Source organism: Anopheles nili, chromosome 3 (genome assembly GCF_943737925.1).
Source record: "Anopheles nili chromosome 3, idAnoNiliSN_F5_01, whole genome shotgun sequence".
NCBI lineage: Eukaryota > Metazoa > Arthropoda > Insecta > Diptera > Culicidae > Anopheles > Anopheles nili.
The window spans coordinates 66,471,491-66,489,682 of NC_071292.1; the positions used below are offsets into that span (position 1 = coordinate 66,471,491).

Consider the following 18,192-nt stretch of genomic DNA (forward strand, 5'->3'; position numbering starts at 1 on the left):
AACCCAGCACTCGCTTAAATCAACCCGGCAAAAGGGCAGTGAAAATAAATCAGCCCCGAAGCTGTGGATGTGCCGTGAAAATAGTAGGAAACACTTTTTGTCAACCCATCAGAAGCGCGCGTAATTGAGTCAAAACGAAATCCCGGCGCCGTAACCCCAGGTGAGCCGCGAGCCTTGATCCGGCCAATGAACCTGGTGCCGAGGCGGGAATGAGCCTCCCGTGCGCGGGTTTATTTAATTAAATCGACACACAAACACAAACCCGCAGGTCCCCCTTTCGCGCTTGTGCTGTTTGGGGCGAGCGAAAGAAAATGAATAAATTAAGATAATTCTATTTCGTATTACACTTCACGAACCACGCGCTATTTGTGCACCAAATTGACCTCCTTTTGCTGGGCCTTGGGAGCATTGGTTGTGAATCAGGCGCTGATTTTCAACCCAAACTAGCCAGCCTTGTACCGGTGAAGGCTTTGCCGCATTTTCCCGCGGAAAGGAATCAAAATGTACCCATGGTTTTTTGCAGGTGAAATTAAACAAACATTATCTTACAAAACAAACAACCTTGAAATATAAATAAACCGCATCATTCTTATGCGCATTAAACAATTTATGAAATCGCGGTAATGGGGCTAATGAAATGTAAACAGTTGCGCCAAAAATTCCAATCAATTGCCGTATGGTGATAAATGATTGGATGAAAGCGCGAGAATGAAAAATAATTGTGGACCACAACTCACCTGTACACATTTTCGGCTCGTCGCTACCATCACCACAGTCGTCCCGGCCATCACAGTATTTGTCCAGTGGTACGCAGCTGGCTCCACCCTTGCAGGGATACTCCGAGATCTTGCAGGCGTAACACACGCCCAGCAACGTCACGGCCAGCACCGCCAGCAGTGAACAGTGTATTGCTTTCATCATGATCTGAAAAACGAGTAGCGAGAAGGTACGAGAACAGGTGTTACGCATTATCAAATCAAACAATCAGCCCCTCAGCGAGGGTGATGGAGGTCAATAGTGATTTGGGAATTGAAAAAAAAAAACACGACCGCCACACGCCACCGACCGCCACGTGACGGAAAGAAAATCCCATCCAACCCGTAACGGAAGCGAGTGGCCTTGTTTTCTGCTGCGGTCAAAACACATTAGCACGCACGTCCGCACGCCTATTTGTCGCGCATAATCAAATATCGTAACCGCGGCCACCCGTCGCGTGTTTGCCCGCGCTCGGCCGAATTTGATCCAAAACAAAGCGCGGCTGAGTGAAATTTGATTATGGATTATAATTATCTCGCTAAAATGGTAAATTTTTAGCACACGGCACACCGCTGCTTCCCATGAACGCTCGTGCAAGTGGATGGTCACCTGCCACCCGAGTGGGGTGGGTGGTTTTTCCTGCGCAGCAAAATGCAGCCACTGAGCAAACGCGCCCGAAATTATGCAACCCGCACGCAACATCTAAATAACTGCCACTTCACCGGCGATGACTCCCACAGGTCACGGGACCACGCGGTCCGGGAGATCCAAAGGTGGGGGGGGGGGATGAAACGCCGCTCGGTTGAATAAACATCGCTTCCATTAAAATATAAATCCGTCAAATAATGCACAAAATTAATGACGACGTACGCGCATTATCGATACAATGGGTGTGTGGGTGCCGAGGGATGGTGTCGCCCTCGCTGGCTCACGACGACAGCGGAAATTTGGAACACACGAAGCGGTTATAAATTTTCCGGAAGCGCACACTCAGCCACGGAAAAGCGAGAGAAAGGATGCACCGGTGCGTTGCTGCTCGTTAAATTAGCTTTTCCGCGAAGCGCGACGAGACCTGCGATTTCTAAACCACTCTCGAGCTGTGCCAAGCGGCATGCCGGTTAACGTGACAATTTTCAGCTGCACCGTGCACCGGTCACAGATGGCACCAGTGGGACGGTTAATTAAAAGTTCGAACCTTCACCGTCGGTTCCGCAAAAGGGCTTTGTCTGTGACCGGTGGGAAAACTCACCTAATGAACTCCGCCCCGGTGACTTCAAAGAACGACGGACAAAGCAACGGTGAGCTTTGCACTGGTGCATCGCCCTCCCGACGGTGCTCGGTAGCTCGTATTGTCTTTCAAATCACGATTTGACGCGTCAGTTTTAATGATAGCAGTTTGTGTTTCGCTCCCCGGCGTCCATAAAATGCCGGATGGGGCTAGTTTTACTTAACAATAACAACCGCACCGTACCGTGGGGTGTCCTTTTGAAGGATTCCCTCACCCGTTCGAGGGCATGCTTCCGAGGTTGCTGGCGCATAATCACGCCATGCTTCGGTGGTAAATCGACACAAAACTGAACCCCGTAAAGACAACCCCGGGGAAGTTCCAGTCCGTGCAAACTGGTTAGACGTCGCCTGACGGTTGTAAAACTCGTATTACACCCGCAATTAGACCCCGTTCCGAGGGCGGCCAAGCGATTGTTCCGTCAGTTTTTGACCAGAGCATCGGACATAGAGGCGAAAATGGAGATGATTTCTCACAGCCGAGCCCTGATGCCGGTTGCAGTACGGGGCACGAAAGTTGAGACCCAGTCTCCCGTTACGCACTCCAGTGGAGTTGCAGGTCGTAAAAGTGGAGAAAGTTTGTCCGTTCGAGCCACCTGCAATCTGCACAATAGGCGAGCGGAACAAGGAAAAAGGAGCCAAACGGCAACAAGCAAACGGGTTCGGGAAAGTTGAACAAAATAGTTATTTAAAAACGTATCACCAAGCACACTACGCAACCCATGTTTGCACAAACACAATCGAAGCATGTTTTGGGGGGTTTTCTTGGTGCTGAAATGATTTAACTACCATGAGTTTATATTCATTGTTTTTCGGTGTGTGCCCAAGCGATGTTGCTACTCCAAACACGTACGTCACACCCACACAGAAGTTTGATCGTAATTCGTGCGTTTTTTTTTATTTATTTTCGTACATCTACGGGAACGTCCCGTCGATACCATCCACCAGGCGTCTCCATCGTACCGACATCGTCAACCACCAGGCGTCTCCATCGTGCCAGGTGGTGGTCAACAAATTGTTCCCAAATACGCAAAATAATGTAGTCATCCTGTGATTCACTCTCACCCGGGCACCTGAAGGACCTCTTGTGCTCGTTTGGGTTCGGAAAGTTTTCTCTCCCCCTCGGGGTTGGTTTTTTGTTTCCACAACCAGCCAGCCGTATTTATTCGGTTTGCGAGAATAATGTCACTAGAATTCGAACGGCATCCATCCGAAAAGGGTGATAGCAATAGGAAAGAGGTCAACTAATTGCGGTTCACACCAGAAACGAGGGAAACCACCTCACTCGTACGCGCTCGGGATGGCGATGATGTGTGCCCATTTCCCAGTAGCGCCCGATATTCAGCAAGGCATCGTGTTCTTGGGAAACATTCTTGGTCGCACGTCCCTGGGAAGATCGGGTGATGATGGATCGATGCGGCATAATATGGTGCGCAATTTACATAAGAAATCAATTAGAAACTTGAGCCGAACCAAGGCCGCTTTACAGGCCGCCGTGCGCCACAAGCCACAATCACCGGTAGAGTCGCGTTTGCGTCGTAAAACCTTGTCGCCCGAAACCGGTTGGACCCGGTCGAGGGCTGGCAAAAGTTTGCTAAAGTTGGAAAATTACTTACGCGTACAGCTTCGGCGTAAGCGATGGCAGCTAGCGCGCGTTTTGCAAAACTCGACCGTTTGTGGGAAACATCCGCGGGGCCAACATTTGAATCGCAAATGTGGCCGCTTTTCATTTGCGCCTCGGGTTTCGAGTCCGGACGGTTTAATTTGTTGCCTCTTCTGCTTCCCAGCGGGGTGCTTGGGGTCGCATATTAAACTGACCCATTATACACTAGCGGGCGTGAATTTGAGATCCATTTGCATGATTCCCGCAAGCAATTTTTTTTTTTGTCAAAGCAAAAATAAATTACAACGCAAGTATGCCTTCATAGTTTATGAAATATGATATTATAATGAACGAAAAGAAATCAAGCTAGCGCAAAAATCAATGTGATAGTACTGAAACTGTAACGATAAACACCATATTTAACTCATTTTTTTTTGTATCTGAATCAAAAAACTATCTTTCGATGGTTGTTAGATTTGTGCTCGTTTACCAAACCTGCAACAATCCAATCAACAACGATTGTTCGTTAGACGATCTCTGTCCAAAGGATGTCCATAATCCCAGCGTATACTTTTACCCGAGCTGCATTTTAGCAGCGCATATTTATAACCTCCAAAACGCGCTTTTGTACGCCAAAACGCGTCATGTGCGCACGAGATAAAAGTACGACCGACCAGCGCCGTAAACGCGGATACTTGATGTTATGCCACGAGAACCATCGCGTGCCGGTGGCCGACGCCTCCATCGGGCACTAGTTTGCCCTTCGCTTAGTACCCGGTCACGAGGCCCGTGGGATAACACGGTTATGCTCTTTCCACGGCAACCCTTTCCACCTGGCCAACGCTGCGGTTCGCCTAATTTTGGCCCTTTCGTTTGCATCGCTTTATTATGCGTGGAGGAAGATTTCTCGGGGTTGCCTTTTTTTTGTGTTATTCCTCCTGCACGGGTCACGAGAACGTAGATAAAAGGGTAGTTAACGGGGAGCACTGGCGCAACCTATATACACACACACACACACATTTGCCTCGCCGGAAGACGTGGAAAAGAAAAGCGAGAATCGCGCAAGGAAACGGGCCGAGCCAGGATTACGAGCCGGGCTCGTTAACCGCCCGGTGGGACGGAGACGGTGTCTCTGCGACGTTTGAGACATAATTTTATGCGCTCCCAGGGCACCCTGCCCTAGGGCGCTTTCCCAACCACACTTTTCCGGCCACGCTTTCCACGGCCGCTCGACAGGTTCGTGATCCACTTAACCTGCTGCTGCTGCTGCTGCCAGCGGGCCTGCATCCGGCACCGAATGCAGGCACGTGCACACATAAACATTCGCCCTTCCCTGCAAACGGAGGGTGTTTGGTGACGAGTATGTTGCAAGACCACCCACCCATCCACCCATCCACCCACTCATCTCCGGTGTGGCGTTCACACAAACCGCAGCATAAGGCGTTTTGGTGTGGTTCCAATTTTTTCTCCTTATCTCTCTCTCTCTCTCTCTCTCTCTCACGCTCTCGCTGTTCTTCTTTCTGCCCTCTGCCTATTGTCTCCTTCTTTGGAGGGTGTTTGTTGACCCGCTCCCGCATGCAAGGGACACCCACTCAATTTCGAGTGCCAGAAGGAAGGAAAGCTCGTTAGTGTGGGTGGCAGTTGGCGGTTGTGACGATGATCGGGAAGTGCCAGCACGTGGGGACACGATGGGGCTCGATTTTGGCGACCGGATGGCGTCAGCATCTTAATCCCCACCATTTGCTTGCGGTTGCGCTTTCCTGGGTGGAACTGACTGAGGCTGGGGGTGGTGAAAGCTTGCAGACTGGCTTTTATTTAATTTGCACGATACAATGGCACAATGAGGGCAAGAACCGTATTCAGATCGGTGATGCTCTCGCCTCCCGAGGTCTCCTATAAATAGAGAATTTTGTGAACTGGGTTTTTTTTCTCACCCCCCCCCCCCCCCCCCCATCCCTCACAACACCAACCCCCTCCATCATTCTTGAAGATGTTTCGGATTCTGTGGCTGCGGGAAAAGCGCCAGTCCCACGGACCGCAATGAATGGAGCAACTTTCGTGCGGTGGAAAGACCCAAAGAAGAAGAAGAAGAAAAAGAAGAACCGAAAAAGGCTACCATAAGGAAGGTCGAACGAATTCCCGGAATCCTCCCTCGGACCAGAGCTCGTCCGCTTTCACGACCGCATCGGTCGTAGACGCCGGTTGACCAAACCAACCGTGAAGGGAAGTTCTCCATTACTCTCTTGCTCTCGATCTCTCTCTCTCTCTCTCTCTCTCTCTCATTCGCTTGCTTTCGCTCTGCCAGGGGGGGGGGGGCAGAAATATGACCAACATTCGACTGAAGCCCGTTACGAGTGGTCGGGAAAAGTGGCTCACGGATAAAACAATAATAATAAAAGTACATTGCACTTAAGTATCATTTCTTTCGGTTTTATTACCAAAACCGTGGACAGCGGAAGCGGGCAGCTTTTTCACTTACGGCACCAAGCCGAGCGTCCTGCTCGTTGCGGTGTGTTATTCCTTCCATTCTATTCCACCATGTCCGAGTCTTGGACGGGCTGTCGTTTGAAACGGCAAAAGGGTTACATCCCGAGCTTTCAGGAACGCTCAAATGCGAACGAAAGCGAGCGAAAAGGATAGAGCAAGCTGCGCCTTTCATCCACCTTCGGCCGTCATAACTCACCATCAACTGCTGCTGCGGCAGCTGTTGGGTGCCGTCGGGAGGCAGTTAAATGTGTCGAATAAAAACCCCTCCCCCCAGCAAAAGGTGGGTGGGTGGGTGGGTGGGTGTTAGGGAAAAAAATCTCCCTCACACACCCACAACAATGTCCGCCAGTCGAGCCAGCGAGCGAGATGAACGGAAAATGAAGAAATTTCACCGACGTGAGCTAGCTGCACTTTCCGAGACTAACAATCTGGAGTTGGAAAAAGCGGAAAAACTGGAAGCCCCCCAGCCCCAGTGGCACATTCCGGTGGGCCAGGAGGAAATTAAGCGCTCGCCTGCGGGCCAACGGAGTTAATCATTGCTCGCATCGGGCTCGAGAGTTGCCCTGAGTTGTCATTGCTGCGTTTGCTTCGTTGGAGGTTGCTTTTTTACTTTCCACTTTTTTTTTCTATATATTTTTTATTTTTCACTCCATCCTTTGCACGCATTTGAGCTCGAGCGAGAGGCAGCTTCCTCTCGAACGGTTTGTTTTCTTCTTCTTCAATCCTTCCCGGTCGCCTTTTCCCGGAAGGAGACCGTCGTTTATTTGCGCAATATTTCGCGCTGTTATTTATCCTTTTCATTACGCGGTACGGTCTCTTGAGACACGCGAAAAAAAAAGAAACTGGTGCAAAAACGATCCGAAAAAAAAGTTTACCCCAAACGCCTAGCTGGCAAGAGCGGTGAAAGGAGAACAAATGAAGGTAAAGGGATATTTACTTTGGTGCGGAAAATAAAACGTACACTCGGAGCGAAGCTGTGCTCTTGCTTGTTGTAGCTGGTCAGCTAAAATTGTGCGCTTTTCGGTCGCAAGCATCGCTTCAACAAAAAAGGTTGTAACAAAACTGGCAACTGCTGATGGTTTCAGGTTGATGGAAACATTTCGCAAAACGCGTTCGATTTCGTGCAGACATCCCACGCGACGAATGATTACGTACATGATTACCACCACACAAAAGCCTGAAATGAAATTGCTTCACTTCCGAGAACGGCTCACAAAGCCACGTTACATTTAATCACCGTTTCGGATTATACGCTGATGTGCTTTTCTTTTTTGCTTTCCTTTTTTTTTGCTTTCAGCTGCCGGTTTCCTATCTCTGCTTTGCTAATGCCACTGTGAGCAGTGGTTTCATAAACAGGACACCACCAATGGCTCACAAAACTGATGGCCCGGAAGGTGCACCGGAACACCGGAACGGCCATCATCGGGGGAATAAAAGAAAACTATGCAGTTCGAAGCGGAAGGCGGCTGACAATCAGACTCCGGCACGAGATTGCAATCATGGCCGAGCTGAGAACGCGCGGTGCAGGAACGAAGCAGACCGAGCCTGATTTCCATATTCGCAATCAAACATGAATAAATGGAATTAGTTTCTCCGGCTCGCATCAACGGCGCACAATTTCAGGCTCGGCCTTATGAACTCATCCCGACGGCACCCGGTCCCAAGCCAGCTCCCAGTGGGGAAGCATTCCGAGCGACTTCTGATGCCATCGTGACGGCTGCTCGGTGAACCACGCGACCATCCACCATCAATTGTGCCCCAGGCATATGGATGCATTTTGTTTGGCTTTCGCATCGTTCTTTTGAAGCTGCCCCGTACGGGCAGGATATCCGGCCCGAGCGTCGGACCCGTAACGAGCTCCGGTCACAGGAGAAAGGACGATTTTTGATTAGCCACCGAGCGTGTGCCGTTTCCTGGCTCAAGCTTCCTTTTCTTTTTCATTCCCCCTTTTGTGACAGGTTGGCTCGGGTTTGCAAACACAAGAACAAGGGTTTGGGAGTTACAACAGCAGGTGCTCCACCGAGTCAGTGAGGCTCGAAATCAACGTCAGTAAACACGGAATTCGATTGCTGGGAAAATCAAGTAAACCATTCGGAGTGATTTCTCGCATTCGTTGGCACTCGTGATCGTAAAAGTCCCATCGATTATTTTCCCCCGACGGTGCCTCGACACGTGCCGGTAATGTGTGCCCTTTGGTCACTATCTTACGACCGATTAAGGGGGATCCTATCTCAAGGGCCACAGATAAGCGTTTGTGGTCCAGCAGGAATGCACCATTCGACGAAAGGACCGCCAGTGATGGATTGCTCCGGTTTTCCGGAAATGGGAACGGAAATTCAACGAAACCTAACCACAAACTCTTTACTGCCACATTTTGCCTATGCTTCTCTCTCTCTCTCTCGCTTGACACGCAAACTTCAGCTCACTCGCCCACTCTTAAGGACTTCAGGCGTTATGGTTGTGTTTTTTTTTTTTTCGGAAAAACCTCCTACTCATCCCTACGCCACACTGACGCGTGTAGCTGAAATTTATGTCATGCAGATAAAAACCCCACGCGCTGCGTGTGTCGTCCTTGCGGTTGTCCTGCGATCCTAGCAGGCACCGAGCGGAAACAAAAGACCATCACACCCAGGCTCAGTGGCCGGTGAACATGGACACGCAGCCAGCCGAAGCGTAGATGCTGGCTGCCACGCATTAGTCACATTGGGCAGGCATATTCCGGTCGAGTGTCGTCCTCATCGTATCGCGTTTTTTCCTTACACTTTTCCGCCCACAAAAGCTGCTCCATCTTCAGGTTAATCGCCCGGGCCACCGGTCTGAACCGGATTGTCCTTCCACAGGACCAATTTTTTGTTTTTTTGTTTTTATGTTTGTGTCCCCCAACCACCATGGTGGCGCGTTTTCCTTTTGCAACATTATCCGGTGTCGGTTGTCACCGCCGCCACCACGTTCGTGCCTTGGCAAATTGCCATCCATCCGTGTGGTTTCTTTTGCGGGATGCGTTTCGCGACCGCGCTGGGAGAGAGATTGAGAGAAAAAAAACCTCCCAAACCACAAAACGAAACCATCCGAGGGGGCGGATTATTCCGTGCTTGCTGGACGCAAGGACGTGCGCACTCACGAGCGGTCCGACGGAATGCGGGACTCATGCCACCCGCAATTCCACCCGAATGCCAACGGAAAGCGACGTTTCCGGTGATCCCGAGACTGCCTGATGCCACAGGCACGCAAAAATGCTGCACGGGTCCGAGCTAACGAGATCAGGATCGCGTTTTGCTCGCGAGATCCCACCCACGGACGAAGCTCATCTCGCGTTTGAGCTTTTCGCTTGCGCATTAAATGCGTTGCGTTGCGCATATAATGGATTTTAATTAGGCAGAGTGTCCACCGCGGCAGTGAACGTGGAATATCAAAAAAAAAAAAACGAGCAGAATCCCTCTTGCTTGCCACGTAATAAGCCAGTAACGTAGGTCCGCGTTCCATTACGCGTCACCGCACGTTCGTTACACCTTCAACGATGCTGGCCGCCCCTTTCGTAACGATGGCAGATAATTATCGGCGGACGTGTCCTAACACTGACCGAGAGATTAGCAGTCGAGGCATCCACCAGAGGGTGTCAGATCAGGTGCAGGAACAAAAAAATATAGGAAACCAACACCGACAGCTCAAACAGCAAGGTCACCGGGTAGCGCCACGTCCCGGGTCTCATTTTCCTGCGTCTATTATGGATGGCGAAAATATCATTTACATTTTACGTCCGACGTGCGAGCAGCAAGTCCGGGTGAGCTTTCGGTGGTGGCCATTTTGAGCGTCCGACCAACCCAAAAACCAGCCAGGTGCCACATCAGTCCGGACGGATGAAAGCGCAAGAACGAGCCCCAGACTGACCGGGACGTCCCGTACGGCTTTATAATGAACGCTCGCACCGGAGTGTCCTTCGTCCTTTTTTTTTTATCTCGTTCGATTTTTCATCCCTTCGCTGCTGCTTCTCGCAACCGGGCGCCTCCATTTGGAGCTCATTTCGGTCTTGATAGAGTTATTCCGGGAATGTTGCCATCCATTTTTCGACACTTACTCGGAATACTTTGTCCCCACCGCTGGTACGGCATGTGGCATGGCATGCGAGAGGTCAGCGGAAGCACAGAACGAAACGATTCGCCCCGCCTATTGCAGCCCCATCCCGGATGGCAATTTTCTGGGCCAACTAGGAAACAGAAACGACACCGGCCGAGGTCCGTCGTTTTCGTCCGTTGCATACCAATCTCGTTCTGGGGACGGCTGATAGACGTGCCATTCACGGCACCGGACCCAACCGAACCGAACCCCAGGCAAGGTGGGCTAGATTATGTGACAAAAATACGAAACAATCATCCTCCGGTGCCACCTGCGAGTCGTTGTGACCAAATCCCTCGGCTCCCGGCTTGGTCTCGGCAGTGCGAAAAATCTAGTAAAACCGGCTCATGCTCGTTTGCGCTACCCCGTAGCGATGAGTGCGGATGAACAGGGAAATGGAATTTGTACGAATGTTAATTGACTTCACAAACTGAGTAGGGGGGGGGGGGGGTTGGGAGGGCACCCGAGGATGCCACTCGAGTCGGATTGAAATGATAATAAATATTCTCCGCACACACCGAGCCGCGAGCCGGGTTCGAGGATTACATCGATTTGCATGCCCCGTCTACCGAGCACTTCGTTTGCGTTGGCTGGGAAAAGGATTGAAATTAAATCAACGTTCGCAAGGACCCTCGAATGCGGTGGGGGGGGGGGGGCGGGGGTGAGGGCGCATTTTATTCCGCACACACCAAACTTTCTTTGCAGTCATGTTCCACTCGCCAAATCCGCTGGACGGCTAATCCACTTCAGCCCCAAATTAGAAGCTTCAACAGCACGAACCCCCACTCAATCACGGCTGGATTCACAGGGGAGTTTGGGGGGGGGGGGGGGGGAGGAAAACATTCCCAGGCGGAGATGATGTGATAAATCCCGTCGCCCTTTGCCACATCATTCCAACCGAAACTACAACCCCCTCCCCCAGGGAAGGTCAATCCAGGCTCGACGGTGATGTGATTTGCATGCCAGTTTCTGCACCTCATGTGCACGTCCAACAAATCACACACACACGTACACCCACCCACACCCATCCACCCACCTAGTCTCATCGCTGGCCACAACAAATGGCCGAACATTAGCGTCGTTTCCGGGCGGGAGGATTCACCAGTGGGTGGCTCGGCAGAAATCACGCCCTCACGATGGGGCAAACGCGTTTTCCCGTGGATTTGGCCACATTTTCGGTAGGCCACCCACATGGATAGGGTGTCGTCGAGTGTGGAGTGTGGCACGCCGTCCGGTTTTCCACGCACCGGATGAACTGAGAGAAGGGAAAATTTAAGAGACGGTCCGGTTTGGGTGGTCCATATTTCATGGGGCACTGCGAGCAAACATTAATCATATCATTTGGCTCGGCCAATCCTCGCGTCCATTTGCATTGCTGATTTTCCAGCCATTTGTCAGTGTCCGTGCGGACCAGAGTTTCGGTGTCGGTGTCTGTTTGCCGACGGGGTGTCTGTTGTCGTTTTTTTTTTTTTCTCGGCTTCCTTATCCACCATTTTGCTATCAGTGAGAGTTAGTGAGAGCTCAGCCTTTGCCGAGGCAAAACGATCAGCTCGGACAAACGAGGGATTTTGTTTCGAGGGCACGATGACGAGTCAAACGTTTCGAAGAATAAACCATACGGCACAGTGGGTGAGCTTTCGTATCGGATTGCTGGTCTACGTTTGAGTTGACTGTGTTTTTATAGGTCAAGGTGTATCTGATATATGTGCCCTCCTAATTGCATTGAAGAATTTTTCATTACTCCATTATAATCAAACCAACCCCAACCCTGAAAAATGAGCCTCTGAAAAGGGTATTTTTTTTTCAATTCCTCAGCTAAATACAAAGCAGCGTACGTGCGTACGTATAGCATAAGGCAACTGTAGAAAGTTTACCGTCCATCGAGAAACGTTCTGAGTCAGCTCCGGTTCCATCACATCGCATATCAGTTCGATCCGCCTCGGCGGGCGATTCGATTTGAGTGCAAGGATCCCCCGAGGACCCAAATGCAAATGATGCCCAAAAAGCGCCACCCAAGCAGACACTAATGCACTCCGGTGCTCCCATTCCTGGCTTCATATTTGACCCACACATGCGCGCAAAATTTATCGAACCGATCGGGCGAATGTTTTATTCATGCGCCAATGCGAAATTAGCATGACGCACGGGAATGCATGTAACATAAAAGTGTACTCCCCATGCGTTGTTGGGGGTTTGGTATTTTTTTTCTCCGTTTCACGCGCCGTACACATTTGATTAGAGGGGTGAGGATTTTCGATGATATGTTTTAATTGAATCTATCAATTCACTGCACCGGGTGGCCTTCGAAGTTGGCAGCTTTCAAGTTGACGCGTGGCAGAAGCTAATAGAATTAACATACCTACACAAACCCCCCAAATGTGGCGCACATTTCCCCACCACAAGTCAAAATAACTCAACTCTCGTGCGTTATCAATGCAACGGAAACCGACATTTCGATGAAGCGCCCCAGCCACAAGCGTTCGAGCATTACAACGCTCATTCCACGATGGATCACATCGAACCGTCGTCGATTGAACCGAGCCGCATCCGGATCGTTTTGCGGTCATGAATAATTAGTCGCATCCGTGACTGTAATGGTTCGACGAATTTTGCTGGGCCACCTAGCGCGCTATCTGCTATCCCGTGCGGTTATCATAAAATGGTGCAATAATGATTTTTCCATTACGCTGCAAAATATCGGCCCATGGCACACGTCCCACTGATTGGCATTTATTTGTGAGCCGCGAATTTGAGCACGGGGTTAGGCAGATATTAGCCATAAGCCGTTCGAAATCAGGCGCAACATGAGTAATGGTTGAAAAGGGACGCAACAGCGGCAGCCGCTGCAGCAAAAAGCATCCCACCTCCGACAGGTAATTGGCTATAAAGGCAATCAAATGGAAGCAATACAATCTCAATAACGAAACATTCGTTGCTCGGGTGGGTGTGAATGCTATAATTTTGAACGCAAAACAAAGAAGACAACTGTAAATACTACTAGAAACTTATATACTTACGCACCCCACGTGCCAAATGCCAAATGATAGCTTTTAATTGCAATCCAAAAAAATCATACCAGCAGTGCCTAATAAGCCTTCGTGCTGGACAGAGTGACTGCGCGCTTGGATATTTCCCAAAAATCCCAAAAAAGTCCCCAAAAACGGCCCCCGATTTTGATGGATTCTGGCTTCGTTAGTACCGAGAGAGCATGCGTCAAGGAGGCTGCACCTAGCTGATACCTTGGGAAAGCGATCTCAAAGGTCACTCCAGGGATGCTCTCGCTCCCACGCATTAGCAAATATGATTGCTTTCTCTCTCTAATGTTATCAGCACATATTGTCGATCGCTCTAGCACGTGCTAATCCGCAACCCATCTTATTTACCTTCGATCGCATCGCTCTTAGCACACTATGAGATGGCCGTATCGATCTTGGTGGTCATAAGTTGTGAGATTTAAATAGAACTTATGTTGTTTTTCCGCGTAAAACCATAATTTTGAAAGCAAAATAAAGAAGAAAATTGTATGCGACTAATTTGTGTGATGGAATTCAACATTCTCGCTAGCTTTTTATATCTTTTTTGTACCACACCAGATGATATTACACCGTAAAGAAATGCAGTGTCCGTTTATCGTACGCGTCAGTTCATAGTGCGGTTAGACCAATCACGTCGCTCGAGAACATCCATCGAGGAGGCTGCACGCGCCTGATACTATCGATGATCCTGCTTATATACTTGCGCACCCACGTGCCATATGCCAAATGATAGTTTTTAATTGCCTTCAAGTTATATTCTACCAGCAGTACCAAATGAGCCTCCGTGCTGGAGAGAGTGACTGCGTGCTTGGATATTTCGCAAATATCCCAAAAAAGTCCCCAAAAAGACCCCAAAAACGACCCGTTTTTGATGGATTCTGGCTTCGTTAGTACCGAGAGAGCATGCGTCAAGGAGGCTGCACCTAGCTGATACCTTGGGAAAGCGATCTCAAAGGTCACTCCAGGGATGCTCTCGCTCCCACGCATTAGCAAATATGATTGCTTTCTCTCTCTAATGTTATCAGCACATATTGTCGATCGCTCTAGCACGTGCTAATCCGCAACCCATCTTATTTACCTTCGATCGCATCGCTCTTAGCACACTATGAGATGGCCGTATCGATCTTGGTGGTCATAAGTTGTGAGATTTAAATAGAACTTATGTTGTTTTTCCGCGTAAAACCATAATTTTGAAAGCAAAATAAAGAAGAAAATTGTATGCGACTAATTTGTGTGATGGAATTCAACATTCTCGCTAGCTTTTTATATCTTTTTTGTACCACACCAGATGATATTACACCGTAAAGAAATGCAGTGTCCGTTTATCGTACGCGTCAGTTCATAGTGCGGTTAGACCAATCACGTCGCTCGAGAACATCCATCGAGGAGGCTGCACGCGCCTGATACTATCGATGATCCTGCTTATATACTTGCGCACCCACGTGCCATATGCCAAATGATAGTTTTTAATTGCCTTCAAGTTATATTCTACCAGCAGTACCAAATGAGCCTCCGTGCTGGAGAGAGTGACTGCGTGCTTGGATATTTCGCAAATATCCCAAAAAAGTCCCCAAAAAGACCCCAAAAACGACCCGTTTTTGATGGATTCTGGCTTCGTTAGTACCGAGAGAGCATGCGTCAAGGAGGCTGCACCTAGCTGATACCTTGGGCAAGCGATCTCGATGGTCACTCCGCTCCCACGCATTGACAAATTTGATTGCTTTCTCTCTCTAATGTTATCAGCACATATCGTCGATCGCTCTAGCACGTGCTAATCCGCAACCCATCTTATTTACCTTCGATCGCATCATTCTTAGCACACTATGAGATGGCCGTATCGATCTTGGTGGTCATAAGTTGTGAGATTTAAATAGAACTTATGTTGTTTTTCCGCGTAAAACCATAATTTTGAAAGCAAAATAAAGAAGAAAATTGTATGCGACTAATTTGTGTGATGGAATTCAACATTCTCGCTAGCTTTTTATATCTTTTTTGTACCACACCAGATGATATTACACCGTAAAGAAATGCAGTGTCCGTTTGTCGCACGCGTCAGTCCATAGTGCGGTTAGACCAATCACGTCGCTCGAGAACATCCATCGAGGAGGCTGCACGCTCCTGATACTATCGATGATTCTGCTTATCTGCTTACGCACCCACGTGCCATATATGCCAAATGATAGTTTTTAATTGCCTTCAAGTTATAATTTACCAGCAGTGCCAAATGAGCCTTCGTGTTGGACAGAGTGACTGCGCGCTTGGATATTCCGCAAAAAATTAAAACGAGGCCCCAAAAAACGGCCCGATTTTGATGGATTCTGGCCACTTTCGTACCGAGAGAACATGCGTCAAGGAGGCTGCATGCGCCTGATCCTATCGATGATCTTGCTGTTCTGCTCATGCACCTGATCCTATCGATGATCTTGCTGTTCTGCTCATGCGCCCGCGTACCTTATGTAAAATAATCATTTTTAATTGCAATCGAAGAGGTCAAACCAGCAGTGCCAAATGTGCCTTCGCCACGGACGGTTATCGTGCGTTTGAATATTCCGCGAAAAATTAAAACGACGCCCCAAAACGTGCCAAAAACGGCCCGATTTTGATGGATTCTGGTTTCGTTACTACCGAGAGAGCATGCGTCAAGGAGGCTGCACCTAGCTGATACCTTGGGCAAGCGATCTCGATGGTCACTCCGCTCCCACGCATTGGCAAATTTGATTGCTTTCTCTCTCTAATGTTATCAGCACATATCGTCGATCGCTCTAGCACGTGCTAATCCGCAACCCATCTTATTTACCTTTGATCGCATCGTTCTTAGCACACTATGAGATGGCCGTATCGATCTTGGTGGTCATAAGTTGTGAGATGTAAATAAAACATATGTTGTTTTACCGCCTAAAAGTATAATTATGAACGCAAAATAAAGAAGAAAACTGTATGCGACTAATTTCTGTGAAGGAATTCAACATTCTCGCTAGCTTTTTATATCTTTTTTGTACGACACCAGATGATATTACACCGTAAAGAAATGCAGTGTCCGTTTGTCGTACGCGTCAGTCCATAGTGCGGTTAGACCAATCACGTCGCTCGAGAACATCCATCGAGGAGGCTGCACGCGCCTGATACTATCGATGATCCTGCTTATATACTTGCGCACCCACGTGCCAAATGCTAAATGATAGTTTTTAATTGCAATCCAAAAAAATCATACCAGCAGTGCCTAATAAGCCTTCGTGCTGGACAGAGTGACTGCGCGCTTGGATATTTCCCAAAAATCCCAAAAAAGTCCCCAAAAACGGCCCTCGATTTTGATGGATTCTGGCTTCGTTAGTACCGAGAGAACATGCGTCAAGGAGGCTGCACCTAGCTGATACCTTGGGCAAGCGATCTCGAAGGTCACTCTAGGGATGCTCTCGCTCCCACGCATTAGCAAATATGATTGCTTTCGCTCTAATGTTATCAGCACATATCGTCGATCGCTCTAGCACGTGCTAATCCGCAACCCATCTTATTTACCTTCGATCGCATCGCTCTTAGCACACTATGAGATGGCCGTATCGATCTTGGTGGTCATAAGTTGTGAGATTTAAATAGAACTTATGTTGTTTTTCCGCGTATAACTATAATTATGAACGCAAAATAAAGAAGAAAACTGTATACGACTAATTTGTGTGATGGAATTCAAAATTCTCGCTAGCTTTGAATGTTTGTTTTGTACGACACCAAATGATATCACACCGTAAAGAAATGCAGTGTCCGTTTGTCGCACGCGTCAGTCCATAGTGCGGTTAGACCAATCACGTCGCTCGAGAACATCCATCGAGGAGGCTACACGCTCCTGATACTATCGATGATCCTGCTTATATACTTACGCACCCACGTGCCATATGGAAAATAATCATTTTTAATTGCCTTCAAGTTATATTTTACCAGCAGTGCCAAATAAGCCTTCGTGCTGGACAGAGTGACTGCGCGCTTGGATATTTTGCAAATATCTTAAAAAAGTCCCCAAAAACGGCCCACACTCGCACAGCGGACTTACGCACCCACGTGTCATATATGCCAAATGATAAAGCTTAATAGCAAATGTAAATTAAATCGTAAAGCTCTTCAAACATGCAACACGGCCACGGGGTTTTTGTCGCGATTCCAATCGCCCCAAGGTACGGGATTTGTTTGTTCGGGGATATTTTTAAAATCACTCTCTCACACACACACACACTCACTCACGCTTGGGTGCGTCTCGAAATTATCGAAAAACCAACATCTGGAGGGTGTTTTGTGGCGGTTGTTTCGTAGCAGCAAAGGATGCCGAAGCAATACCAACGGGCGCGCCATCATCCCACCGGACGCGATCTCCAATGGAATGGAATCGCACGCCTCGCGGCAAAATCGTCGCCAAAATCAACATCCACGGTTGGAGCGGGGTTTTTATTTAATGGAAACGATACCACACCCCCGTAACCATCACCCGGGCTATCCTATCCCCTATCTCCCACGAACACCCACCGGAACGGAAAGGACTCAATAAAAGTCGAACAATGGCGCGAGGAAAATGACATTCCGTTCTTTGCGCGTGGCTCGCCCACCCCATGAAAGAGGGCTCGTGGGGGTGAAGGAATCAAATCCACAACCGGGAAAACAAAAGACCCCCGCGATGGGTGGGTGGACGACATAACGATTACACCACCGGCCGAAGAAACACACTCATAAATCTTCACAGCGTGCGCCGTTTGCTTAGCGGGTGTGGTGGAAAATCCGCCACCTTGGCGTTCGGTGGCGCTTACAACAATGGTGAAAGCCCTCCATTTGGCCCTCTGCTTCGAGGTGCTTTGAGCCTTGCGTAGGGAATGTATCACGCAAGGTGGGTGAAGCCGGGAAGAAAACGGCAACTACATACCATTAAACTGTCGC

General features: G+C 49.0%; 1 protein-coding gene across 1 annotated transcript in view; it reads right to left on the reverse strand.

The window, feature by feature from the left end:
* LOC128724842 (uncharacterized) overlaps positions 1-2,764 on the reverse strand; it is a 42,147-nt gene extending 39,383 nt beyond the window's left edge. The window contains exons 1-3 of the mRNA XM_053818563.1: positions 2,756-2,764; positions 2,518-2,643; positions 738-924 (exon numbers count right to left, since the gene is read on the reverse strand). Coding sequence (XP_053674538.1) covers positions 738-924; positions 2,518-2,643; positions 2,756-2,764 — 322 coding nt within the window. The remainder of the gene's footprint in view (positions 1-737; positions 925-2,517; positions 2,644-2,755) is intronic.
* Positions 2,765-18,192: the final 15,428 nt, after the last annotated feature.